Source organism: Coloeus monedula (assembly GCF_965178545.1).
Source record: "Coloeus monedula genome assembly, chromosome: 16".
Lineage (NCBI taxonomy): Eukaryota > Metazoa > Chordata > Aves > Passeriformes > Corvidae > Coloeus > Coloeus monedula.
This window is the reverse complement of record NC_138796.1, coordinates 6378450-6405281: the sequence shown is the minus strand read 5'-3', so window position 1 is coordinate 6405281 and position 26832 is coordinate 6378450. Positions and strand designations below refer to the sequence as shown.

At 44.4% G+C, this 26832-nt stretch overlaps 1 protein-coding gene across 4 annotated transcripts in view; it reads left to right on the top strand.

The window, feature by feature from the left end:
* Positions 1-3552: 3552 nt before the first annotated feature.
* Positions 3553-26832, top strand: part of SMURF1 (SMAD specific E3 ubiquitin protein ligase 1) — a 41508-nt gene continuing 18228 nt past the window's right edge. For all 4 annotated transcript variants that reach the window (XM_082291796.1, XM_082291795.1, XM_082291794.1 and 1 more), the window contains exon 1: positions 3553-3779. In XM_082291796.1, the coding sequence (XP_082147922.1) occupies positions 3725-3779 (55 nt within the window). In that variant the 5' untranslated portion in view covers positions 3553-3724. The remainder of the gene's footprint in view (positions 3780-26832) is intronic.

Sequence of the window (26832 nt, the reverse complement as noted above, 5' to 3'; positions counted from 1 at the left end):
TTGGAGCCCCTGGGCACACTTTCTGGGTAAAAACTTCCTTCTAAGTATATTAAACTGCTGGAGAGCAGCATCCTACCACCAAATCCATGTGCTGAAACTTCTCAGCTTGACTTGGAGTGGCTGAAATAGCTCTGAAAAACTATTTGAGAAGTGTTTCACCCTTCTGCAGGCACCATCACTGCTGTGGGAAAGGAGGTGCTTCCAGCAGAGAAGGAACTGAGCCAGGGGCAGGTGGGTCAGTGTCCTTGCTGTGTGTTACTTCACTTGGAAGCATTGGGGTGTGCATGTGGGAGCTGCTGGGTAAATGCTGGTCCCTTTGGAAAGAAAGTTGTTGGAGGCAGTGCAGGAGCAATGATTCATGTCTGCTGCAGCTTCCCTCTTGCCATCCATTGATCTGACTCTGCTCTTTCATTCCAAGGACCTGTGTTTCAGGTTTCCATGGTGTGTCCCTGGCTCTTGTCCTTCTTCTCTCCAAGCCTTCCAACTGTGGTCTCCAGCAGAAGGTGAGGATGGAGTTGATTACATGGCACAACAAGCTACTGGCCACTGCTCCATCCTTGCAGTGTTGGTAATTCCCAGCAGACTCTTCTCCAACCCTTTGCTCCCCAGGGCTTGAAGCATCTCAAAAGCTTTGCTTAAGGCAGGATGAGGGAGTGGCTTTCTCTCTCTGCTTTGGGGGGTTTGACTCTTCAAAATGACCCTGGGTGGGCTCAGGGCTTTGCTTCCGCAGGTGCAGTGGGCGGTGGTGTGACAGGCACCTTAATCTGAAGGGAAAATCATCTCTTCAGGAAGCAGAGATTCTTCCTCTGCCCTGGATCTGTTCATCAGAGGATTTATGCGTTTTTTTTCCTGCAGGCCACCCAGGGAACAGGGATTTTAAGGACAGAAACTGTGCTCTGGGAGGAGCTGTGCAGCCCCAGTTGTGGGTACCAGGGCTGAGTCTCACTTATTTATTATTAAAATGCTGGGATCTGATGAAATGCAAAGTGCTCCTTGCATCCAGGGCTCTGGACTTAAAAACACGATACAGCACTGCCTGAACATGCACCTGAACCAGGGACTGGTGGAGTAACAGGGGTGGTGCTGGCTGGGCTCTGTGGGCCACATTTCCCTGGGTAAAATGAATCTGTTTCCTCAGAGTAAACAGAGCTACAGAGCTGGGCCCTGGGTCGCTGCCCTAACTTTGGGTTGTGGTTCTGTGTGGACCATCCCAGGTGCCTTTTCCCAGGGCCAGGCAGGGCTGCCTCTTACAGCTGCTCTGATGAAAAAAGCAGGACAAAAACAGAAAGGGGAAATCTTTTTGATTCTTTTTCCTGCATGTGGTGGACATAAACCTGTGGTTGGTGGTGTTACATAGAGCCAGGGGCTCAGAGCTGCTCCTTTCCATCCTTGTGTCTGTAACTTAAAATAAAATGTTGTCCTGAAGGCAGGGGCTAGGACAATGTGCCCCTCTCAAACAGAGGGTTGGGATGTGCCTGCTGTCTCCCTGGCAGCTGGAGAGCTGGGCCCAGTGCCTGAAGGATCACCAAGGCTGCTGTGTGGGTGTGTGAGCAACCTGCAGGCAGCTGCTTGCCTGGCCCAGGGGAGCTGCCCTCCCCTGCTGCCTGCCAGCCCCAGCTCTCCTGGCACAGGCACCAGCCACCATGGCACTTTTGGCTCTGGGGCACTGGAGGCATCCCCTTCTTCCAGTGGGATGGGATGGGGCATTCAGGGGCACCAGCGAGGGTGAGATGCTGCTGTGCTTCCTCAGGGCAGCTCAACCTCCCTCCAGAGCTGCACAACAAAGTCATTTTTCTAATTAAAGCCTCCCCTGTCCTGGCCCCAGAGGAGCAGGTGGAGGATCATTCAGGCTGGAAAAGACCTCCACGATCATCCACTGCTCTCTATCAGCCCATTAGCCCTTAAGTGCCACCTCTACTCCTTCTTTGAACACTCTCAGGAGTGGGGACTCCCTAGCCCTGTCAGTGCTTGACCACTCCTTCAGCAAAGAAATCGTTCCTAACATCCAACTCTGGCACAATTTGGGGCTGTTTCCTTTGTGTTGTTACTTGGGAGAGGAGACCATTCCCCACCTGGCTGCACTCTCTTATCAGGGAGTTACAGAGTGAGAAGATGCTCCTCCATTTCTGGAGATGAAAAGGCACTCCCACTGCCCGTAGTCGCCCGTTTGTCCCAAATTAAGACCCCTTTACACCCCTGTGCTCCCTCCATGTCCCCCAGCATGTCCCCCCCTCATACACGCTCCATGCCACCGTGACGGCCCCTATTCACCCCTATGCCAACCCCAGGCACCGCATCGGCCCCATGCTGCCCCGCATGTCCCCCCTGTTCCACCCCTGAGAACACCTACTCACCCCCTATTCGCCCCTTTTCCCCCCCAGACATCCCTAGCCACCCCTATTCCCCCCATTCCACCCCTATGCCCCCCTATGCCACTTTCCAGGCATCCCCATTCCCCCTTATTCCCCCTATTCGCTCCTATTCCCCCATTCCCCTATCCCACCCCTATTCCCTAATTCCCCCTATTCCCCCCATTCGCTCCTATTCCCCCATCCCACCCCCATTCCCTAATTCCCCCTATTCCCCCCTATTCGCTCCTATTCCCCCATTCCCCTATCCCACCCCTATTCCCTAATTCCCCCTATTCCCCCCATTCGTTCCTATTCCCCCATCCCACCCCTATTCCCTAATTCCCCCTATTGCCTCCTATTCGCTCCCATTCCCCCATCCCACCCCTATTCCCTAATTCCCCCTATTCCCCCCATTCGTTCCCATTCCCCCATCCCACCCCTATTCCCTAATTCCCCCTATTCCCCCCTATTCGCTCCCATTCCCCCATCCCACCCCTGTTCCCTAATTCCCCCTATTCCCCCCATTCGTTCCCATTCCCCCATCCCACCCCTATTCCCTAATTCCCCCTATTCCCCCCATTCGCTCCCATTCCCCCATCCCACCCCTATTCCCTAATTCCCCCTATTCCCCCTATTCGTTCCTATTCCCCCATCCCACCCCTATTCCCTAATTCCCCCTATTCCCCCCTATTCGCTCCCATTCCTCCATTCCCCCATCCCACCCCTATTCCCTAATTCCCCCTATTCCCTCCTATTCGCTCCCATTCCCCCATTCCCCCATCCCACCCCCATTCCCTAATTCCCCCTATTCCCCCCTATTCGCTCCCATTCCCCCATCCCACCCCTATTCCCTAATTCCCCCTATTCCCCCCATTCGTTCCCATTCCCCCATCCCACCCCTATTCCCTAATTCCCCCTATTCCCCCCTATTCGCTCCCATTCCCCCATCCCACCCCTGTTCCCTAATTCCCCCTATTCCCCCACCCTCTCCCCTCGCCAGGGGGCGCTCCCCCGAGCCCTCCTGGGCATGCGCCACCCCCGGCCCTTCCCTGCCCCGACCTTCTCCTCATGGCGTCCGGACGCGGCCACTCCGCTCTGCGCGCTGACGTCACCGCCCTCCGCCGTGCGCGGGGGCGTGGCGGGGGCGCGGCCTCGGTTCTCCGCGGCCGGGCCGGGCCGGGCGGGCGCGTCGGCGGCTGAGGCGGCGGCTGAGGGGACAGAGGGCGCCGAGCCTGCGGCGGCCGCCGGAACGCGGGCCCGGGGATCCCCGGTATCGTGAGGAGCGGGCGGGCTCGCATGGCGGGGCTGAGCGAGGCCGCCGGTTGAGCTCGGCGCCGCCGCCGCCTCCTCCTTCTCCTCCTCCTCCAGGCGCGATGTCGAATCCCGGTACCCGCCGGAACGGATCCAGCATCAAGATCCGCCTCACAGGTAACGGGGCGGCGGCGGTACTGTGTGTGTGTGGCCACGCATCCACGGCTGGGCCCGGGGTCCCTTCCCCTCCCCTCCCCTGGCGCCTTCGCCCCCTCCCCCGGCCTGGCTGTGAGGGGAGGGGCGGCCGGGCCCGAGCTCCCAGCGTTGCTTAACTTTTATCCACCGTTTTTCTGTTCCGCTTCCACCTCTGTGGCCCGACGGAGCCTCTTTGCGCTTTTGTTTATTTATATTTTTTCCCGCCCCTCCGGCGTGGGGTGCTTGAGCCCCCTTGGGATGACATAAATTTGAGAAGAGCGGGGATTTGTCACTGTCTCCGCCTCGGTTTCCAGCAGGTCAGGGCACGCTGCACCTTCCTGGGGTCTTTCCTGCACCTTCCCCCATGGAGGGTGACACTCACCACCCATTCCAGCACCCTGACCCTTCATGGGGTCCTTTCTGCACGCTTCCCGATTGGGTGTCCCTGTTGATAACTCTCCCCTGCACTCTACCCATTTGTGGGGTCTCTTCTGCACCTGCCCAGTCTGTGGGGGTCCCTGTGACACCCCTTCCCCCCTCCCAGCCCGTTCCTGGGGTCTCTTCTGCACCCTCCCTGTCTGTGGGTATCCCTGTGACACCTTTCCCCCTTCCCAGCCCTTTCCCAGGGTTTCCTCTGTTCCCTCCCCCGTGGGGGTATCCCTGTGCCGCCACCTTCCATCCCATCAGACCACCCTACCCCTTCATGGGGTCTTCTCTCCACCTTTCCCAGGCGGATTCCCAGGGCCACCTCTCCCACAGACTGGCTTTCAGCAAAGCCTTTCATAATTTGCCTTACTTCACTTTAATTAACAACCCCCCCAACCTCCTGTGTGCCGAGGAGGATAACTCAGTTGCTAATGAGAAAATACCCATTTAGTTGCTTTTAGCTGGGGGTTTTTTTAGCGTGGTTTTTTGAAATTTTCTCTCCTCCTTCACAACTTGCTCTCATCTGGCACATCGTGGCATTCAACTCTGGAAGTTCCTTCCCCGTGCAGGAGGTGACACCCAGAGCTGTGTCTGTCCTGCCTCTGTGTGAGGCCTCTGGAGGGTTCATGGATGGATAAACCAATTTATGTTGGACCCTGAAAGATCTGGATTAAGTCTTTTGGAAGCTGCTCCGGTCAATGCCGAGCCTTCTTTTTTAACGGGAAGAGACGCAGTTTCTGCTTGTTGAGACTGCTGTGTGAATTATTAAAAAATAAGGTCCAATCCAGTCTTTCAAGGCAACAGGTGGATGCTTGAAGGTCACTTGGGCTGGAGCAGCCACAGTGCTGCTCTGGGTGACCGGAATTGATCCTTGGAGAGGGATCCTCTGTGTGTGGGTGCATAAAACATTGGCAAATAATGAGAAAACGGTGCTGGTTAAGCTGCAGTTACAGGTTAACTTGCTCCTGGCACAAAGCACACTCAGAGGCAGATCATCAAAAAATAAAACTCCTGGTGTTCTTTTAATCCTTTGATTCTGCACTGCTTGTTCTTCAGAAGACCAAAGTTTGTGAGGATAATGTAAATCTGAAAATCCTTTTCTTGGATAGGAGAAGGCTGGAAATATTTTTAGGTTGTATGAATTATGTTTGATCTGAAATGAGTTTTGTGGTGATGTATACCAAATGTCAGCTCAGTCCTTAATGTGGCTTATTTTTATGCAAGTCAGTCAATAAAAATGTGAGTTAAGTAACTTAGGCCATGGTCATAGCCCTTCTGAGCTGGAGGAGATCATTTAAATAACAGAGAGAAGCTGTTGGGTTTAATTTTAAAGGCTGAATGCTGCAGCAAAATGCTTTTTTACTTTTAGCATACACTAGTCTTCTCTCCGAGCTGGGAATGTTTCCTGGAAGAGACTGAAGTTTCAGTTTATTGAGCAACTTGGTAGATTTAGTTTTTATTACTCCCCATTTTTTAACTGTATTGAAGAAATCTCCTGCTTGCTCAAACACATCTTCTGTTTTTACAAGCAGGAAACCTGGGTGGTGTGACAAAAATTGCTGTATTTAATCAACAAATAAATTGCTCTGGGAGAGGTTTAGCTCCGGAATTGTTGGGCAATGCCAAGTTCTTGGCTTGGCTGGGACTGGGGTGCTGACTTACCTGTTTCAAATAGCTGCAGCCAGCCTGGCTGTTGTTTTCTCATCTCTTTGGCTACTGGGAGATTTGAGCACATTTAAATCAAGACAGAGGACCTCATTTGTTATAATTTACTACCTGCATTGTGTTTCCTGTGATTAGGCACCATTTAAGTTTTGCAGTACTGAAAATAGCAGTCTAAATACCACTTAGGCTGAGGATGCCTGTGAGCATCACTGGGTGAATGGGAAGGGAAGAGTGGTTGAATCTCTTGTGATTTTTTAAAAGACATAATATTTTTCCTCATCTGTTGGAAAGGTATTTGTGTTAACAGAGTGTTGGGGTTACTTATGTGAATATATGTAAAAGTTCTTGATCCTCTGATGATTACCAGAAGTGATCTCCCAGCCTATACAGAATGATGTCAGTCCTAGCCTGATGCAAATTGTAATGAAGTAAAATGGCAAATAATGTATCCTGTGCAGAAATACTAAAAACCTCAATATAACAGTGAGTTGCATGACAGGTTAAAGTGACTTTGTGGCCTGTGGATCTCAAATATGCTAATTTCCTGTCATATCTCAGTTTCTCCTCTTATTTCCACTAAAACCTTCACCCCATCTGGTGATGCAAGAGCCAGAGATACTCTGGCCTCTGGCCTTGTCTCTTGCCCCTTGGAACAGTTCTAGGCAAAGTAAGAAAAAACTTCCTGTTAAATCTGTGGTCTCTTCCTATCTGTGTTGTCATCAGGGCAGCACAGCAGTGGCAGAATTGCCAACACAAGGATGGAAAAATAAAGTGATCCTGTGAGTGCATGTCCTTGCCAAATATGCTCGGGCTCTGCTGGGTCAAGGAGGAACACGGTCCACAGGCCAGGAGACCTTCACGGAGCACGTGTCCCTTTTTTACCCATGTGCTTCTCTGAAACCTTTATTTGCTGCTGCTCCCTGGGGAAGTTCCAAAGGGTTCATCATCTCCAAGGCTTACACATGCCTTGCTCACACTTATATCACCCACAAGTGCTGGTGAAAACTGCAGTCTCATTGTGCTGGGTATCGGAGACACCCTATTCCAGGTAGCTGGTTGGCAAAGGTTGCAGATGGAACTGGAAAGGCCGTGAAGAAATGGACTAAACATGGAACTTTTCTACCAAAAAAAGCTGCAAGTTGGGTTCTGGTTTCATTGGTTCTGGCTTTTTCAGCAGAGGTGTTAAAAGCTGGCTGGCTTCTGGGGCAATCATGGAACTGAGGAAATTTAAACTTTATGGATCACTTCCTAGCTGGAGCAGGAAGGGGGAGGATCTCACATCCATGGTCAGATGGCCGTGTTGAGGACTGATGACAAAACAGTTTCTTTAGCAGAGAAGCCAGAGCTGGTGTAACAGGAGGATCCAAATAATCTTCTCCAAACACCTCCCTTCGCTGTGGTTCAGAGTCCTCAAATCCTGCTTGGAAAACCTGGCCTGGGAAGGTGCTGGGCTGCTTGTGGTGGCAGTTTTGGAAGGTGGATGGAGGTGGGAATCCTCCCAGGTGTGAGGAGTAAGAAAGTGTGGTGTCAAAAGCATCGGGGAAGAGTGAGGAAGACGATGATGAAGCAGGTGGTTGCTGTGAGGTGAGGGAAGAGCCAGAGGGAATTTGTAGGTGAAGAATTTGATTCCTCTAGGGAAGGTGGCTGTGCTTAGCAGTGGCAAAGAAAGGGGAAGAGGGAAGAAGTGATAAAGACCAGTATCCTGCATAGACTTGCAGCTCAGTGTAGTCAGCCAGTTTAGGGAAGCCCCAGCCACGAAGCCTGGCCACTTGGTAGCCGGTAACTGGGTGGCTTTGGGACTTTCTGCGTTTGTAATTTAAAGAATCCATGAAAGAATACAGTGACTTCAAGTAGAAGATAAAATGTTGTGTTGTCATTAGAGCAATGTTCACTTAGGATTGTTACAAAGGCACAGGCTAAAGCATGTCCCAAATGTCAGGATGTTTTGCTTCCCTTTCATGAGTAATGTATCGATCAGTGCAGCAGAGTTAACTGACTGATCAATAGCAGCACTAATATTGGTGACCTGGACACTTTTCTGTCCCATGTTCAGGAACAATGAATCTGTGTAGGGATCTCTCAATCAGACATGGTAAATACATCATGGGCTGGCTATAGTTTTGTGGTTGGGCATCAGGACCACCAGTTCCAGGTGAAGAGTGCTGGGGCAGGAAGGCAGGAAGATCTGGCTGCTCATCCCAGCCCCCCTTGCAGTTGGTATTTAATATTTGAGCCAGCTTTGTGCCATGGGGGACATGGTGGGAAGCAGCGGTTGGGTAGCTCCAAATTTATTTAGTGTGGTAGTCTGGGAGTGTGTCGAAATCCGTGTCTCGTTATTTTCTTCTCATAAGGATTTTCTCTTCTCCACGTCTGCTGGGAGCAGAGGCCCGACTGTGATTGGAGCGCGGGGCTGGAGCTCAGCGTGGAGCTTGGCCACAGATTTCCTGTGTGATGCTGAGTGAGGCACTTAATCTCCCTCTGCCTCACATCCCCATTTGCCTTGGGAAGCAGCAGCATTTTCTTGAAGGCAAATTTGTGTCTGTTTGGAGCCCTATGGATCGGGATGGCAAAGAGGCTCAGGGCATGTAACTCTGGGGACATTAAAAAAAAAAAAAAATCTTGCTTTCCCAGGAGGAAGTGGAGAGCACAGCCTTTGCAGTTGGCCAGCTGACATTTTTGGGCTGCCAGAGTGAGAATCCAAAGAGCAGCCTTTTCCTCTGGGCAGGCTATGGGGACCAAGTCTCCTTTTTTGCTTCTCCCAGTAAGTCAGAGCTGTGCCAGCACCATTGTCCTGGTGGAAGTAAATTAAATCACCAAAACAAGTTTGTTTGAATATCCCCCTCAGGCGAGGAAAGTAGAAACAATAACTACTTTATTCCTGACTTGAAACTTTCTTTTGTCAAATTGAATGTCTTCATATAAAGAAATGCAATTTGGGATGTGGTTGTGCAGTTCATGATTTCCTTTTTATTCCATACGGCCCACCAGTCTGAGAACAGTTTTCTCATCCATTTCTTGAAACAGCTTTATAATATTTCTAAAATTTTGTAGCATCATCCTTTCTGTGTGTGTTTCACAATTAATCATCAATTTCTGGGAAATACAAGCAGTCTGGAATTTCTCAGTGAGGAAGTTACTCTTACATCGTGATTTTCTGTGTGCTGGGTAGAGGAACTTTACTGACGGCAGCCCCAAGGCTGCTAAAATTGCCACTGTAAATAAAGATCAGTGAGCCCCTTCAGCTTCTGAGCTGGCTGGAGGTTTGCTTGATGGATTCACAGAATGGAGAAGTACATCATGGAGGTACCATCCATGTGTGTGGTTTTTGGAGGTTTACCTGGATTGCTGCCCACCTTGAAGCCAGTCCAGTTGCCACGCTTGGAGCTGGATCAGTCTGGTTGGATTACTTGCTGCTATTTATGGTTCTTGAGTCAGCTACTCACTGCCATCCGTGTTGGTTTGGGCTGTCTTGGTGGAGGCAGTGGGATAGAGCCGAGTGGTTTGGACAAGTTGTGGTTAAATCAGTTGGCTGGGTGTGAAGTTTAGGTCTGTACCCAGCAGAGCAATTCATGTAAGACTTGAGTAAAGAGAAAAATTAAAAAAAAAAAAAGGCTGGAAGAGATGTTCCATCTGCCATCTTTTTCCCTAAGTTCGGAATGGAATCTTTTTTGTTGTTACGTTTTTCTGTTATTATATAGTCAAAGTATTGCTATGAGAAGAACTTAAGTCTGGAATATCACTGAAAGTTTTGATATTTTTCATGTTTTTCATGGAAGCAGATGCTGATTTATTCTTCCAGAGTGAAATAAACTGTTGCTGCAAATGGTTTTTTCTTTCCTGTACCGACAGCTGTTGGGGCAGAAAGGAGTCAATGCAATCTTGAGTCTCGAGGTTGACAACCATTGTGTTGTGGATCCACTCAGCTTTTGGGGAATGTCTTCACTGAGGTCTTACTATGGGCCTTGATGCTTTGCCATCCCAGGATACCTTTATGAGGACAGCACTATGGTTGATCCACATCCAGCTGTTTTCACCTTTAGATCATTTCACATTCTCTACCATGTCTACTGGCAAACCTGCAGTTAAGCATGCAGGTAGTTGATGTGGAACGCTTGTATTATGGCTGGTGGTGAGGAAGCTGCTGCTCTCACATCGTGATGTTCCAGGTGCTTACAAATGAGTTCCTGCAACACTGCTGCAGTAACTCAAGATGTTATCTCCTTCCTGGTCTGCTGACCCTCATTGCCAAAAATTTGTCACCTGCCATGAGAAAGCTGGCAGAAGAAAACCTGTGCTCGCACTTCAGGTGCTTCAGTGCAAATTCAGCTTCACTGTGTAAGTCTACCTCTAGGATTTAGACTAAGGTGCTAAACATTGAAAAGCTCAGGTATGTGCATGTCATTTTTTGGGAGAGAAAATCAGAAGAGACATTAGTGATTTCTTAAATGGTGCAGCAAGTGTGTATATCACAATTTAAAATTATTTATATAAGTATTAATGTAATAAAAGAAGAGAGCTGGGTGTATCTTTGCTAAGTGAGTCAGTACGTCCATTAGCGTTAAGATGCTACATGTTTTTAAACTTTGTTTCACATATGTTTAAGGGGAAATTCAGTAATTTGTGAGAGGGGATCCCTGGGGATAGTTTACAGTTTTCCATGTCTGGGAAAGTCATAAAATATAATAGGAGAACACAGCAGAAATGATGAAACTTTTTCTTTGTCATACTCTCTTGTGAACTGTCAGCTAGGGGGTGAATATTTGGGGGTATAAGATGATAAATCTGATGATGCTCTAGTTGAATTGGCAGAGTAAGCATCCATGCTGTTTCAGAAAGAATCTCTCCACAGGGCTGTAATAGCTTGATGCCTTCCTCTTCAGTAAGTCATTTTTGTCAAGTTAAAGGCCAAAATTCAAACTGGCTTGTTGTCAAGGACACTAAGCACAGCAGGCAAAAATCCCCAAGGCTACCCAATTCCCAGCATCGATAGATAAAGCTGGCAGAGCCTGCTTTACTCGTCTTCCCCTCCCCTGGAAAAATCCTCTTCCCTGGGTTTTTTTTTGGAGGATATGGGCACTATTCCGCATACTAATACAATTTAACAGAAAGTATTTAAATGGAAGGTTTGTTCGTCTGTTTGTGTGAAAAACAATCCATTATTGTTTGGGAGTAATGGAAGAATAATGCACAATCCTGCAGTGAGCTCGCAGTGCTGCAGGCAGCTGTTCCAGCTGTGCTCACCTCGCCACAGCCGGAGGGAATTGTCCTTGGCACAGCAGTGGCTCCGGCAGCGCGGCCTGGTGAGCACCGGCCCTGAGCCTTGGCTGTTGTGTGATGGAGCAGTTCAAATGGGTTAAGCTCATAATCCTAAACTGTAAGAAACGATGGAAAATCCTGTGGAACTGGATGTTTGTAACAGCTTCCCATTTTACCCTTGGGGTCCTGATTCCTGAGGCTGTACAGCAGTTTAGGAATGAAGGGCAGTGTTAAACCACACTATCAACTTCAAGGATTATTGACCACTACACTGCCTGTTGTACTCCAGGAGTGCTGAGTGTCCCTGAATGTCCTCACTAATGTTCAGTTTTACCCATGGCTGGTTTTTTTGAATGGTGGATGTTTCTTTCCCAACCCATTATGAAGAAGCTCTGCTGAAGAAAATGAAATTTATTTCTTTTTCTTTCATGGGTAACCTGGTATTATCCTTCTCTTGCAGGAGTTTTTGCTTTCATAGGTAACCAGTAGCAGAAAAACAAGTATTTTTTGATAGGATTCAGTCTTTTTTCCTCAAGCTGATGAGACCTTTCTAGAAAGTTTTCATTATTTGGAGTAAAATGGTATTTTTGGATGAGTGAATGAGGAAAAATAGCATTTTCTTTGACCTTTTAATATGTTCACAGTTTTGTTTTCCTTAAATATCTGCCCATTTCCTCTAATAATTAGGCTAAAATAATATGGTTATGTATTTATCAGTTTAAAGTTTCCATATCTTGTTTATGTCACAAAATAGCAAATTTAATTTGCATGTGTTAAATTCTAGGCTTCTAAGTTATCTCCCTGATGTTTCCAGGACAATATTAAAAGCTCTCCTTTGTATTTCTCTCCTGAAAATAGAGGTTAAAACTCTGAAGATAGTTGCCTTTCTTATTTATACTGGAAAATAATTTATTTATTTTGGCAACTCCTCACATCAGTCCAGACTTTCTTTTTTAATGGCCCTGACTTTTCTTCATCACTTGCCAGATTTGGTCTGTGTTGCACCCCCAAAGCCAACCGGACATTACAGCAGAACATTCAATCCCAGTGGTCAGTGTTTTCACATTCTTTAGTACATGGGGTGTATGACCTGCAAAGTTTATTGGAAAGGAAACATCTTTAAAAATACATGTGTTCTGTTTTCCTGAAGAGCAAAAGGGAAAAAAGCCCCAAAAACTCCAGACTGAAAATGAACTGAGTGTATGGATTGTATTTTTGCTTTAACATAATTTTTTGACTGCACAAGTGCAGAATTTAGAAAAATGAGGAATTTCAATTTGATTCAGACTTGCAGTGATTGATGCACTTTCCAGGGAATCCTTGTTCTTCATCCTTGCAGCTGATGTGTTTTGGTTCCTTTCCCATGTGCAGACATTTTTATAAGCATGTGGGAACTTCACTTTAACTCAGAGTTAAAATGTCATATTTTACAGGTGTAAGTCTAATTAGCAGATACCTCGTTGTTGAAAGGCTTCTTTAATGTTAACAGCAAGAGAATCTGTTACATTTGGTAAACTTTGGGTTTGCAGTTGAGTGGGTGAGCGTAAGCTAAAGGTCTGATGTCAGCCTTTGAAAGAGAAATTGGGTACATTTTCTGGGCTCTTGAAGTGATACTTACTTCAGTGCTTTATATTCCAGGGAATTCCGAGCAGTGTCTCTTGTAGCTCTTTCTTAAAAACATCTGCAGACAGGTAATGGCCACATTAAGTACTGCAGTGGGCATGTTCATATCTCCTGTGTCTGTAAATACCCTACTGAGCAGATCAGAAAGAGCAGAAATGGCTTGGTGAAAAATAAAATAATGCCTGAAATGTTGTGGCTTTTGGAATTGGCAGGGAATTGCTGTGTATCTAATTTTTCATCTCCCAGCTATCCCTTTCATAAAGCGTTTTTATGCTGTGATCAGCTGATGCATTTAACCCACCCCTGAAATTGTTTTTAACCAGAGTGAAAATGCTTCTGCTGAGGACCCCGTTGCACAGATGAGTGGTGAAATAAGGTGAGATGAGGTTAAAAGGCAGAAGTGAAGTTAGGGAAGCCAGTAAGTGCCAGAGAGCGGTTCAGCTGTGAAGCTCAGCATGGTCCATCGGCCTCTGAATGTTCTGGAGTCAGAGAAGGGCTTCAGTGCTGAACTCAGGCTTTAATGACTTTATACAACTTGGTACTTGTGTGATATAACCAAGTTCTGTGATGTAACCACACTTGGATTTAAATCTCTGCCTCTGCATCTTTTCCCAGAGATCTCGTCATTCATTCAATAATTCAACATTAAATTTGCATCTGGAAAAGCCCAGGCTGTAGGAATAAGTGTCTGGCTCTTTGTAAGAATGACTTCTGCATATTGGGCAATAATTAACTAAAAATAGTATGCTATGTGTACAGCTAATGTGCCATAATGGGAACACCTACATCTTTTATTCCTTCTTTCCAAGAATTTTAGGGAATTTAATGTTAATAGACTTCTTTCAAGACGTATTAATTAATGTGTCTGTGCTCATTTATCGAGCTGTATCTGAGACAGCCAGGCAGCCCGATACTGGCCTGTAACCCCTGGATCTGCTGAGAGTAATGGAATCAGCTCCAATAATTGTGCTGTCACCAGTCCTAGAAGGAGATCTAGAGGGAGACTTTGGCAAACAGAAGAAACATGTAAATAGGTGCTTTTCTGGTTTGTGTTCTCTAGTTTCAAATTAAATACCTCCGTGGAGTTCCAGGTCTGTCTGGTAACAGGATAAATAACACTTCACTATAACCCAGCAGCTTGGCTTGGACTGCCAGTCACAGTCATTTCTTTTATAATTTTTTTATTTGTGCAATTACTGAAGTAATTTGACTTGTTACAAATAATGTTTTGATAAGCTTCAATAGAAATTAGCAAACCAGCCATCAAATGGGATTTATAAAAAGTTGCTTGGGAAAATGTGTTGTAAGTAGTCTGCAATTCAAGGCATTTCCTTTGCAGGATGCTTATCAAGTCTGCATGTGCTACTTCCAAATTGAACTAGAACGTAGATGAGAGCTATTTTTGATAGAAAGGGGGGAGCAAAAAGAAAATAAAGCCCAGTTGGAAAGTAGTAACAGGTTTTTTTCTCATTGCCTTAGGATGTAAATCCTACAAGTGTGCAGAAAGAAAACAGACTTTGAAACAGCCGAAGAAAACAGATTTATCTGTGATGTTTGAGATGATGCTGGTAGTGTAAACGTGATTGAAATAGTCATTGTAGGAGTGGTGAGTAAATATACCAGAAGCTTTTGGATAAACTGACTTCTCTTTGCTGCTCCATATGCCAAGTAAAGGCAAAATGTCCTGCTTGTTTCTGGGATGTTCCTTCCCCAGGGAGGCTGTATCAGGAGGAGCAGCCACCAGTTTTAAGGATTGTCATGTTCCCAGATGCCGATTTAGAGCTCTTCTTTTATGCCCTGGATGTGGTTGCTGGCCTCCTCTGGGCTGTTGGAATTAAGATGTTGCAAGACGGAGGGGGAAATGATCCAGCAAATACTTTAGTGAGGATTTCTTCTAGATTAATTTTTTAGCCTTTCGGTGTTTCACAAATCAGCAGTGAAACCTGGAATGTGGAAGCTGTCTACACATTTCAGGACAAAGTGCTGCCTTATTTGACCATCAGGCTAATGGATAAACTTGTGGGACAAGCTTAATCTTTTTTTCCAGACTGAAAAATTACCAGGCTGAAAAGGAATCTCACCTGTCATTCTCCTCTAACTAATTTTTGGCTTTTCATCTGACTTCAGTCAAATTTGATAAAGGCAGAGACATTAAGCATACCAGGGCTCAAGACTCATGGAGATGAGGAGGTTGAGAGAGCAAATCCACCCTCCCATGCTCTGGCAGAGTGGTCCTGGTCCCAGCCATGTACGCAGGAGATGTGGAAGGAGCAACCTGGGAAAGTGAGAGAGGAGCTCTGAGGTAGGAAGGGGAGGGACATATATGAATTAAGTCCCACACACCTATAGGTAAACCAAAATTCATGAACTAGTGAGAGTGTTTGGGGGTTTTGTTGGGTTTTTTTTTTTTTCCTCCCCAGCATTTAACAACATTCTCTGAGGCAAACATCCAGATGACTTTGTCAAGCACCTGTAATAACACTCCCTATATGTCTGTTTGGATTTAAGGGTTTTGTTTTGCCTTTTCACCCAGCTGAAATTGTGCCTTAATTCCTGACACAAAGCTTCAGCTGCACCCTGCGAGCACGTCGCTTCCAGCACCAGCCACTGCATCAACCTCCTACTGGCATTTTTTAATTAAAAGAACAGCACTATCACTTCAAATTAGTGCCACATAGCTTATTGGAGTAAGGAGTGAAATGGTGTTTAAAGGTTCTTCTCTCGTGAAAATTTTTTATTAAAATTTGCTCTCTTTTGGGTTTATCAGTAGTTTGTCATTCAGCACTTGGACAGTATCTGATTCTGAGGTGTGTGAGTCCTCTCAGTGATATGAATGCAAATAAAAGGCTGGCTTTTAATATCTCGACTATTTGATAAACAAGAAACACTTTCTTCATAAAAACAAAGTAACCAACATTATGTTATTTTATGATTCCCACAAAGCAAGTGTCAGCCTGTTTTTCAAGTGCATTCCCTGTGTGGAGATGGTAGTGAAGAAACAGATATTTCTGAGAGCTTCTGTGCCATGAACTGTGAAGAGCTGTTTTTGTAATCCTGTTCAGTGAAACTGTTAGGCCTCCGTTATACTAAATTACTGTTAGAGCAAGGAATATGTCCAGGGGGAGGTAGCCCTAGTGAGGATTTTCCTCATACAGCATTTCATTTTGTCTGGAATATTAGCACTGTTAACCATCCATGCGAAATGTAATGTATTCAATCTATTTAATCAATTTAAAGTGGAAAGCAAATGTCTTAGGCTTTGAGTGAACCAGCTGTCCTCATGTATTGGGTTTTTTAGATATTAAATTCTGGGCTTTGGGTGTGCTAATATAGTAGTTTGATAAAGAACTTTTTGTTTAAGAGAACTTTCTTCATATTTCTTTTTGCAGGATCCTGCGACTGACTAGTGTCACTTGCATAAAATCCTGTGTCTGAATATGCATTAAGGTTGTATAGGAAGAGGCATTGTATTTTTTCCTTCAAGCTCCAGTTTATTTATGTAATACCTTTGATCAAGGTATCTCAGAGCAATAGTGGGATTGTAATTTATTGATGTAATGGACCCTGACATTTTGTACAAGGAAAATAGCAAACAGGTGCTGTTGACAGGCAAAGTGATGAATGTATAATATTGAGAAAATTGTGACCGAATGTCCTAGTCGGAATAATGCACTAAAACATTTTCACCCAGATCCCAGTCTTTGTGACTGCGGATTCACTTGGGATTTGAAAGGGAGGTTCCTTTAGTGAGTAGCTTGCAAGTTGTTAAAAATTGCCCATGGGAGGAAGGTCCACATATATTGTTGTTAAGCCACTGTTGAGAAACTGATTTTGCAATGGAAATGTTTATTTGTTTTGAAAGAAAAATCTGTGCTAGAATGCTACGCATGCTCTACTTATCTGTTTTCATTCTAAACTCTATTTTTATTTTGCTCTCTGCAGCCAGTCTGCAACTAAAACATTCCTAGCATCCTTTGGCTGGGGATTCAGTCAAGGACTTTTTTGTCCTGGTTTCAAGAAGATGATTTGAGTCTTTCTTGAAGCTTCTCCAAAGGAAATTTCCTTCTGTAGTGGATAAGGTGACAACGAGGGAAGTCACTGCTTATGGTCCAAAGGCTTAGTGACATCCTCTTGTTGTTGTCATGTCCTGCCATGGTTAATCTGACAACAAATGGAAATATTTTAGCATAGCTACAATGGCACACGATAAGAGTTGGAGCCGCCCTGTATCTGTGATGTTAATTCTGCTTGAGTTCACTCAGCTCACGAGCTGGCTGTTAGCAGAATAATGTGGATAAATGTTTTGTAGGCACAGAGGAGAGGGGCTGTGTCCATGTCCGTGGGTGACAGACCTCCCTCCCCACCTCCCGATCCAGTCGAAGGGTATTTGCCGTCAGGGATTGGATTTTCTTGCTCAACCAGGGATTGGCTCTGACCAGTATGTTTGTTTTGTTGTTCATCCCTGGTGACTGTCAGTAGCACTTGGCTGAATAAACAGAGACTATTGATCAAATTTGAAGTCATTAGCTTGGCAGTTTAAATAGATGCTGGCCTATATGATTAGAACAAGGGAGTAACACATAGGCTGATACAGCTTTATTCAGAATAAAAGCCTTCTTTTCATGGAGTCTTGTTTGGTGCCATTCAGCTCCCAGTTTTGTGCCTCCCTTAGGTCATGCAAGAATGAGACATTTTGCTTAAAATACCTAAAGTGAAGAGGGTGGCTTTGCTTGTGTAAGAGAGCAATAACATGAATATAAAAGGGATCCGCTGAACTTTGATACTAATTGGAGATCAGGTTTGGAAGAAGGGGGTGCTACCATGAGGTTATTGGTTAACCACATTCAGCTAGGGCATATCCATGGAGGAATCCTGCTCCATCTGCAGGCCCCCAGCTCCAAAGCAGCAGCAGTGTTTGGCTGTCCATCTCGCTGCTGCTCAGCTGAGAGACACACGGCTGTTAGATCTGGCTGTTTATACCCAAACATGATGGGTGATTAATTACTTCTGAAGGAAGACGTTTCCTTTTAGTGGCTGCCGCCGTGCCATGTGCCTGACAGCCTTCTACATCATTTGAACATTTCGGATGGAGTATTTTGCTGAGGGCGTTCTGGACCACTCCGACATCCCATTCCAGAGGATGAGCAGTGCTGTGTGAATGCCCCAGCATGGAGAAGCACTAATCTCCTTCCTGCCAGCCCGGTGCTCCTGAGTCACAGAGCTGCATGTCCCTCGAGAGCGTGCACATTCAGCACCGGGATGCACATGGATTGACCCACATTTCCTCAGGCACAGCAGCAGTCACGTGCAGCTCATTGCCAGGAAATCAGATGAGAACTGATGTAACTCAGTTCATCCAGCCTTTGCATGGCCCGGGCCAAAGTGCTTTTGGGGATTTACTTGTGTGACTAATAGGTGATTAGGTGGATTGGAGGGAGTGTATCTACGTGCTTCTTGTAGACAAGACTTACCCTGTAACAATGGCAGCACCAAAAAAAGTCTCTTACACATCATTCTCTCATTGTAGTTTTTAAATGGGGCTGGTTATTCAATCAGATTTTCTTCCTCTACGTAAAAGCTTTCATACTAATTCCTTGGAAAGTTTGTTACATAGGGATGTTTTCCCTGTGACAGCTGGACGAATGTCCTGTAGAAGAAAACAATGATTCAGTCCTGGGGTTAATAAAAGAACAAAAGTAGGTGAATGAATGGTAAAAATTTGGCTTCACAGAGCTATTAATACCTCTGTAATTGCAGTCTTTTTTTGTAACAAGCCTCGTTTCTGTCCCGTTCTCCTTCGCCTCTGCCACAGCTTCCTAATTCCTGCATATCCGCTTGCAGCCCCCTCCTTCCCCAGTGCCACCGCTGTCACCTCCCCACATTCCCCCTGGGTTCAGCAGGGCTGGCACAAGGCCCGGGCTAATAAGCCCAGACGGGCTGATTCCCTGGCAGGTGTCCAGGTGGCTGCTCACCTTTTAGCATCGGTGCCCTCCACAAACATGGGTGTTTGGGGCTTCCTTGGGTTTTTCATTTGTAAACAAGAAGGGTTTGAGCTGAGTTCTGTGAAAAAATGAAAAAATAGACATAAAGACAGTGGAGAGAGATTTGTAGCCTCTTGGGCAGATGTTGAAAGGGATTATAACGGGCTGAATAATCACAAAACAAGCTGGAGGTTGGAAAGATTTCCAGGAGTTAAAAACAATATTGTAAAACAGCTAATGTACCTTATTCAAAATGAGAAATGATGCCAAGAATTTAATTTGGGCAAACACAATTTTCCTTCTGTCTTCCTGTTTTTAAACTTTGCACCTTTATTTTAGTTTCTGTATAGAAAATTAAAGTAATTGTTCCATTCTGTAGCTCAGCACTTAATCAGCCTGAATTATTTTTTAAAATTTTACCTGGATGGTCAAGGTGTCATTTTTCCCATTTTTTTGCATATGCCTCTTGAATCATCTGGAATCTGATGGATATAATTTGAATATGGAATGGTAATGAAGATGAAAATAGATGTGTGCAAGAGCTGGTAACAAGGAAACCATCAAGAAGAGAAGTTAGTGGAATGTTTAATTCCATCTAGTGTGGGCAGTTTTCCCCCTAAGACATTAAAAGCATTCATACCTCAGCACTAAGATCCAAGTTAGGATCAAGACTTCATTTATTATGGGCCATTAGGCTCTGCCACTTCTTTCCAGCACCAACTCCATCTTGATGATCCATGTGTTTGTTATCCTCAGGTTGATAACGACAGCCCAGGGAGCTCTGGGAAGAAAGAAGTACTTCAGAATGAATTCCAGCTGGTTCCGTTTTTGGCTGGCCACTCTCTAAGTAGCCTAGAACAAAATGAACTCATGGCTCTGGGCCTTTTTACTCCCTTACCTCTTCACTGAATATGGACTTTCACTGCCTTGATTTCTAAGTTAGAGCTCGCTCTGGGTCAGTTCAGAAAGAGCTGCTCCATCTCATGTGTTTGTTACCATCCTCACCGCAAAGCAAGCAGCAGATCTGAGAGTAAGGAAGGAAAAAGCTGTAAGAGCATGAAAAAGTTTCTTTGGCAGCAAGGCCCATGCCTTTGAAAAGCTTTTCATGACAAGACTTGAGGCTTTTTATGTTTCTATCCAAACACGCCAAAAAGTACTCGGCATACCTCAGTTAAAATCCAAGCATGGAAAACAGCGAGATGTGCTGGAAATCAGGGAAAGTTTCTGAGGCATTTGTTAACCTGAGGTATGTGGTGGTAAAGCAGTGATACGGTGCTGATGCGTTACTTGAAAGAAGGAATGCTTTTCATTTATTTACAAAAAAATTTGGGGTGTTGACTGTGCCTCTTGAAAAGTCATCCAGTACCTGCTGGAATTTGTTCTGGTAGCAGTTACTGAAGTTAGAAGTGCCAGAAGAGGTGCTTGGTAAGTGTTATTCTTTGCAATAGATTTTGAGCAACTGCTTGTTACAAGATTTCCAGTTATTAAAGAAATGCAAAATGAGTCTGGGTTATTCTGAAACAAGTTAGGCCCGGTGCACTGTTCCGAGGTTTCTTCTTTTATGTACATAGTAGCCTGTAGGCTAAATTTTCCTGTGGAATTTCTGAATTGAAAATTCTTCTTTCAGTCTTTCAATATGAATGAAGAAACGTGGATTCTTGAATATTGTGACCACAGTGGTCATCAGTGTTTTTATACTTTTATTTACATCTTGTAAAAATTTCTCTGGCAAAATTTATTGGTTTGTGTTTTCGGTGTTTTTAAAACAGGGGGTTTTTCCCCCCTTCATTTTGCTGGAAGTTAATCTCAACATCAGCAGCTTCCTGGGTCACTGAAGTGATTCTCTTGCCAGCTTCCTGGTCTTGGTTCACAAGGAAGCTTCAGTTTAACACTGAGTTGAGCAGTCCAGAGCCAAAGCTGTATATTGAGCACCAAGGCAACGTTGTTTGGATTGTTTAACTACAAGTCTTTTGCTGATACATTTAAGCCCCCATGGGATGAAGTAATAGTTTACAACTTACACATAACTTAACGCCATTCATTTTTTAAATAACAATGTTCTTGCTTTTGAGCAATCTACTTAGCACTTGATGAAAACCAGACATTAATTTTGTACTGTTTATTAAAATACCCCCATTGGAAACTTTGTTCCTGTAAAGTTGATTTTATGCCTTATTTAATTGCAGTAAGATATCAAAGAAGTCAAATACTGGTTTTGTCTGGAAAAACAAATCTCAGTTTTAAATTGAGATTGAGAATGTGTTAAATTACATTTTTTTCCTTCTTTACAATAGTGCTTTACATTCAAATTGCTTTGTTGAAATACTGACACTACCTGTATGTGAAGGAATGTAAATATCAGCCACTCTTTGGAGATACAAAACATATGTTTTATGTCTTAAACTGAGAAATCTGCTTCGTTTTGGCTTGGAAGTTGTAGACCTTTTACTGTTTGACAAAAATTCAGTGTTTCTATTGAACTGTTGCTTGGCTGTATCTACTCAGACTTTGCCAAGATTTTCTGTACCAAGGTTTCTTCTTTCACAGGTTTTACATGTTCTGTAGCAGCAGGTCGGACTCCTTTCTGCTTTCTGCATAACAAGCAGATATTCTGAGGCAAGGCAATATTTATATATTGAGCGGGAGATAGTACTGGGTTAGAAAGTACAAAGTTGTGTGTTGTGTTCCTGACATTTCAAAACTCTTTTGCTCCGTGGACAGGACCCCAAGGCTGGGTCTGGTTTAATTGGTGTGAGTGCTTGTGCATTCTACAAATTGTAGTGCTCAGTTAAGCACCCGCAAATGTGTTGATTCTGGTTTTGGTCTTTTGTTCTGCACTTTCTCCTCCGTTACAAACCAGCAGAGAGCAGTTGTGCAGGTTTTCCTCACGGAATTAGGAAATGAATGGCTTGTAAAAGCTCGAAGTCCATTAATTGGACAGTGTTTTGTGGGGGAAGAAAGCTGCTGTTAGTGGAGAAACATACTTGTAACTTGAATCTCACAAACTGCTTATAAAACATATAGCTGTAGTAGTGGTCTGGGTAGCCCCGTAGAGAATACCTGGAAAGAAGGAGAATCTAAATTTCTGTGTTTTATATTCAACATAATATTTATTGGAAAAGCCTTTTATGTACTGAATTAGTAAGCAAATGATCAGCTGCACGAGAGTCCTTCTAGGCTTCTTTTTGGTAATGAAAATAAGGCGTTCAAGGCTTTATAACTTGAACTTATGAAAGTGGAGATCAGAGACACCTTAAATGAAACACGCCTCCCTGAAATGCTGACTGAGCACAGGCACTGTTCTCCGCTACAGGAGCGTCAACTATTTCATACCTAATTTATGCCTCAGCAATATCTGGAATGTTCAGGGTTTATTTTCTGTATTTGATTTTTAATTTGCTGTTGTTCACCTCACATTTTCCAGAGAAGCAAATTCATACCTCTGAACATTTGGACAGGATTTCTAGAAAGGACGTTTTGTTACTGGGACTCTGGGATTAGGACTGGGCTTGAGCTCAACCCTCAGTTCCTCCTGGGACCTGTTGTGAGCAATGTTGTGATGAGAACATGGTCCTGTTAGGTGCTGACATTTGTAGGGATTTGAAAAAGATGCTTTGAAACCTCCATGGTGTTAAAAGTACAAAATATTTTTTGTGATCTTAGTAAAATTCAGTTTGGAATCCGAGTTATGAGTGCATGTGGGTGGAGGAACGTGTTTTTCATGCTTTAGGAATTTTTTTCCAGATGCTTCTGCAGTGCTTGGGTAACTATAAAAGTGAAGTATTGAGATTTCAGCATGGATTTATTCCTTAGTTTTAATGCAATTTAGGAAAATTGAGCCACATAGTTTCCTGGTGTGTTTTAAACTTTTATTTTGGTGATGATGTCGCACAGCTCACGTTGTGTCTGATCCAAAGTGTGAACACAAGAATGTGCAAGGCATGCAGATAAGTCTGTCTGGATAGACACCACTTGCTTGGAAATATGAATTATTCAATGCAAATGCACGTGGTTAGAGATGCAAAAGATTGAATAAGGGAAGAATTCCAGAGCTGTGTTGATCCCAGCAACTACAACTTGCACAGTGAAGTGTAGAGTAAATGAAAAGTCCATTTTGTATTTCCAGCAGGAATTTTTTCATTGAAATTGTTTTCTTTAGTTCTCACCTAAGAGGTTGTATTTGCCCTGAGAACAGCATATTATTCTGTGTGTTTTTAACAGCAATTCTGAGGTTTTTACAGATATTCCTGTATCTTACTAGTGCGTACGGAAGCTGATGCTGTAGCTGAAGCCTGAGTGTATTCTTTGTTCTCAGGGAATCAGGAGACCATTTGTGAACACTTTAAAAAAGCAAAAACTTGACTGAATTTGGGAAATCTCCCCTTACAAAATTATTATCCTGCTTGGCTGTGGTCCTGGCAGATGTATTGGTGGGGTAGGAGGACTGAGTTTTAGAAACCATACAGTGGGTATAAATGACCTTATGTTCTGTTAACGTATTTCCTGGTAAAACTGTGTAATTGATGGGGTGGTTTTGGGAATGGCTGTAAAATGGTGATAGTAATAACTGACTTAGCTCTTAAATTCCAGTTCTCACACAAAATTGTTGTGCTTTGGACATGTTTGGAGACAGTCAGCAAAGAGAAATTGGAAGGGATGTGAGGGAAGACAGAACTTCAAGGGCATCTTGGTGACAGAGGAGGTGTCACCAGTGAGGGTCTCGCTCTTGCCCCAGCATGTCTGGCAGTATTTCCTACAGCTGAGCAACCACTGCAGGGCCAAGAAGAACAATTAGCTGAAGGTGGTAATGCAGCAGTCTATGAAAGGTTTGCCCTAAAAAGTAAACTTTGAAAAAAAAAGCAACCATGGAAGTACAATTTGAGTGGCACATAGGACAGATAAACCCCATGGCCAGCTTCTGCTTTCAGAGCTGAGGGTGTGTCTGTAAGACTCAAGCAATTGGGGATACTTGGGGTTTATGTCTATCTAGGAAGTAGGGAACTGTGTGGAGAGTATGACAAGGGTCTTGGCCTGGATTAGAGGGAGACATCACAAAGTCATAAGAAAACTGAGGCAATAGCTGGGATTTAATGAAAGATGTAATCTGAGAGGTAACCTTTATGTCAGGTATTTGTTAGGGGTGAGCAGAGGGGGAATAAGAGAGAGAAAAGTTTGTATGAGGAATAATTGATAAGCTTATTCCCACCTCTGATTTGTGTGCCTTTCTCATATTCTGTACGTCAGCATTAATTCAGCTTCCTACTGAACTCCCTTTTTTATCCCTGCAAAGTTCTTCAGCTGATTCCATAACTCTTCAGTGTTTCTCTAAGTTTTACATCTCAGTCAGTTAATTTTTAAACTTGCTTTACTGGTCTTGTATTGCACAGTCTCTGTTAACAGGGTATTTAATGAGTCTTGTTCTTCCAATAGCCCTGTGCTGGGTTTTTCAATGATTTATATTATTGAGGGCTAAGTCAGCTCTTGCTGGTTGTATGTGAAGACTTATTGTTGGAGAATTTTTCAGTTTGAGTAATTCTTAGGAATGGAGATGAAACTCTTGTGTTTTGTCAACTCGGTTTTGTTTGCAGTAGGAGAACTGCCTCTCATTCGTGACTGGTTTCTGCTTAGGTAGGATGGAATTTTGATTCCTGGCTAAGTAGATACTTTAATGACATGTTAATGGACTAATAAAAATGGCTTTTTCTGGGTGTGTGGTTTTTTGAAGATCTCTTCAAAGTTGTCTAGTGTTTGCAACTGGCTACACAAAGCCAAGTTCCAACCCACGAGGAGATCATGCCTTGAAAAGAGGCTTTGATTTTTACTGCAGCCTACACAAAAGGGCCACAAAAAGGCTTCGTGTATCAACTCTAGCGACTCTTTGAGAACTGAGGGTTTTATAATGAAGCCTTGCTTTAATCTGGTAGTCAAGGTCTGGTTTAGCATGAGTTCAGGCAGAGCCTTCCAGTGTCAGGGCATGAATGCAGGGCCTGAAGTCGGAGGGGTCTCGGGGGTTTTTGGTTGATTTGTGTCTCAGATTGCAAATCTCATTGGCACCACAATGCTGAGATCGTTAGTGAAGGCCACTCAGGGTGCATGTCAGGATGAAATTAGTTCCATACAGCTAATTGGCTTATTTGGCAAATGTAAGGGAAGGCTGTGGGTTTGTTTATCTCTCTGTGCTCGCAGGCGCTGCAGCAGTTCGGGTTCGGTTACAGAGAAGTTAAAGCAGTCTGGATTTATGCATTTCAGTCTCAAGCAGATGAAGAGAAAGACCAAAAGTATTCCTAAAGCAAACAAAAAAATTACTAGAATAGAAACCTTGGCCTTTGTGGTGACAATTTAAAGTGCACTTTGTGAATAAAGTGGTGTATTTCAGTTCAGTGATGTGGCTAGCTGTAGAGAAGCTGCATTTTTACACACTTCAGCCATCTTTCCTTTCCCATAAAACCCTTTTTTTTGTACCCCACCACATATAAATGATTGTCACCCTTAAAAAAGCCAGACATGTAAAACCTTAGCGGGTTGTCTGGTAGTAGAAATAAAACCAGACCTTATCTGCAGTAAAGTCTCATTTCAGGTTATGTGCAGAGAACACAACTGTAAGCAGAGTCATTCCTCAGGGCGTTTCAGAAGGGGTGGCTTGTGGTATTCAGAGTATTTTCCACAAAATCCATGGAACTGTTTGGACGAGACATGATTTCACATAACAGATTCAGTAAAGATTTTAATTGTGGGCCATGAGCTTTGGGGTGTTGGAGCAGCATGTGGTGAATAGCTGATGTTTGCTTTTTTCTCCTATTTTGGGGGAGGTTTTTTTCCACTTAATGCTATTATTTTTGCCACGTAGCCTTCCCAAAACTGTTACTCAGAATGGTGGGATTTCTGCTATGGAAACCACCCTGTGAGCTGGCACACACAAGGGACTGTCCTGCAGGGGCACCTCCAACACAGCCTACCAAGTTCACAAGTCAAAACCTGTGCAGACTTTGAAGCATTAGCAGAGATATTTCCATTACTTGGATGCCTCAAATTTGACCTGCTTTGCAGCCTTTTTCATTTTCCAATTGTGTGCAGTAACTTTACTTTCATTTTATGTCAAGATCTTTATTACTTTCTCTTCCAAAGCCTCATTGTTCTTCTCTGCTTCTATCTTAGAACAAACCAACCAGCCTGTGGTGCTTGTAATGATTGTGCTGCATCTCTCTTACAATTAAAGATGGTCTACACAGAAGGAAATATTAAGTGAAATCCTTTCTGCGCCATCAGCCTGCTGGCGTGTGTTTATCTTCTGTCACAAAGTAAAACAAATGTATCCTGGAATCTGGCTGCCTGTTTGTACAAGCATAAATAATTAACCTGGCATATCCAAGGGACAGCCAGAGATGGCTGAAAGGTGTATTTGCCAGCATGGTTCACTGTGTCCTCCTCCCCACCCGCCTTTCCTAAGGAAGATGTGGACACATTGCTGGTTTGTCTTGTCTCCAAAATTAACTTGGATACTAAATTGAAGGCCGTGGTTAGCTCAGATCATATCCACATGTAAAGGTCCTTAATTTGAGCATGGAGGCTCCTACCTTTAACTTGCAAAGTGTGAATGAATGCTGTCCCAGGTGCACATTTGCCTGCTGTTTTGCATTGGTACAGGCTGGGCCTATGGAATATTTTCATCACTTGCCTTATTTACTTTACTTTTTCCCTGCAGGAAACTGTGTCGTTTGTACACTGTGCAGCTGGAAACACTTGTAGCATCTTAGCAGTGTGCTATGGGATGGGGTATGTTGGGAGTTGGACTCTGTGATCCTTATGGGTCCCTTCCAAATGGAGACATTCTGTGGTGTATGGGAATAAATCTGGTGCTGATGCAGAGTCAGGCTCTGTTTACTTGGGAATGTTTGAAATGGTTCCTCTCCCAGACTGTTTTTCTGTGCCTCCCTGCAAGTGCTGCCCTTGCTGCAGGATGGTGTCTCGGGGTGAATTAGCAGCTTTCTGATGCAATTCTCAGCTGGGTTGTTGAGACACTGGTGCCACTCCGTGCTCTCCTCACTACACCCGTCCTGCTCCTGCGGCACCTCCTGAACCACAAC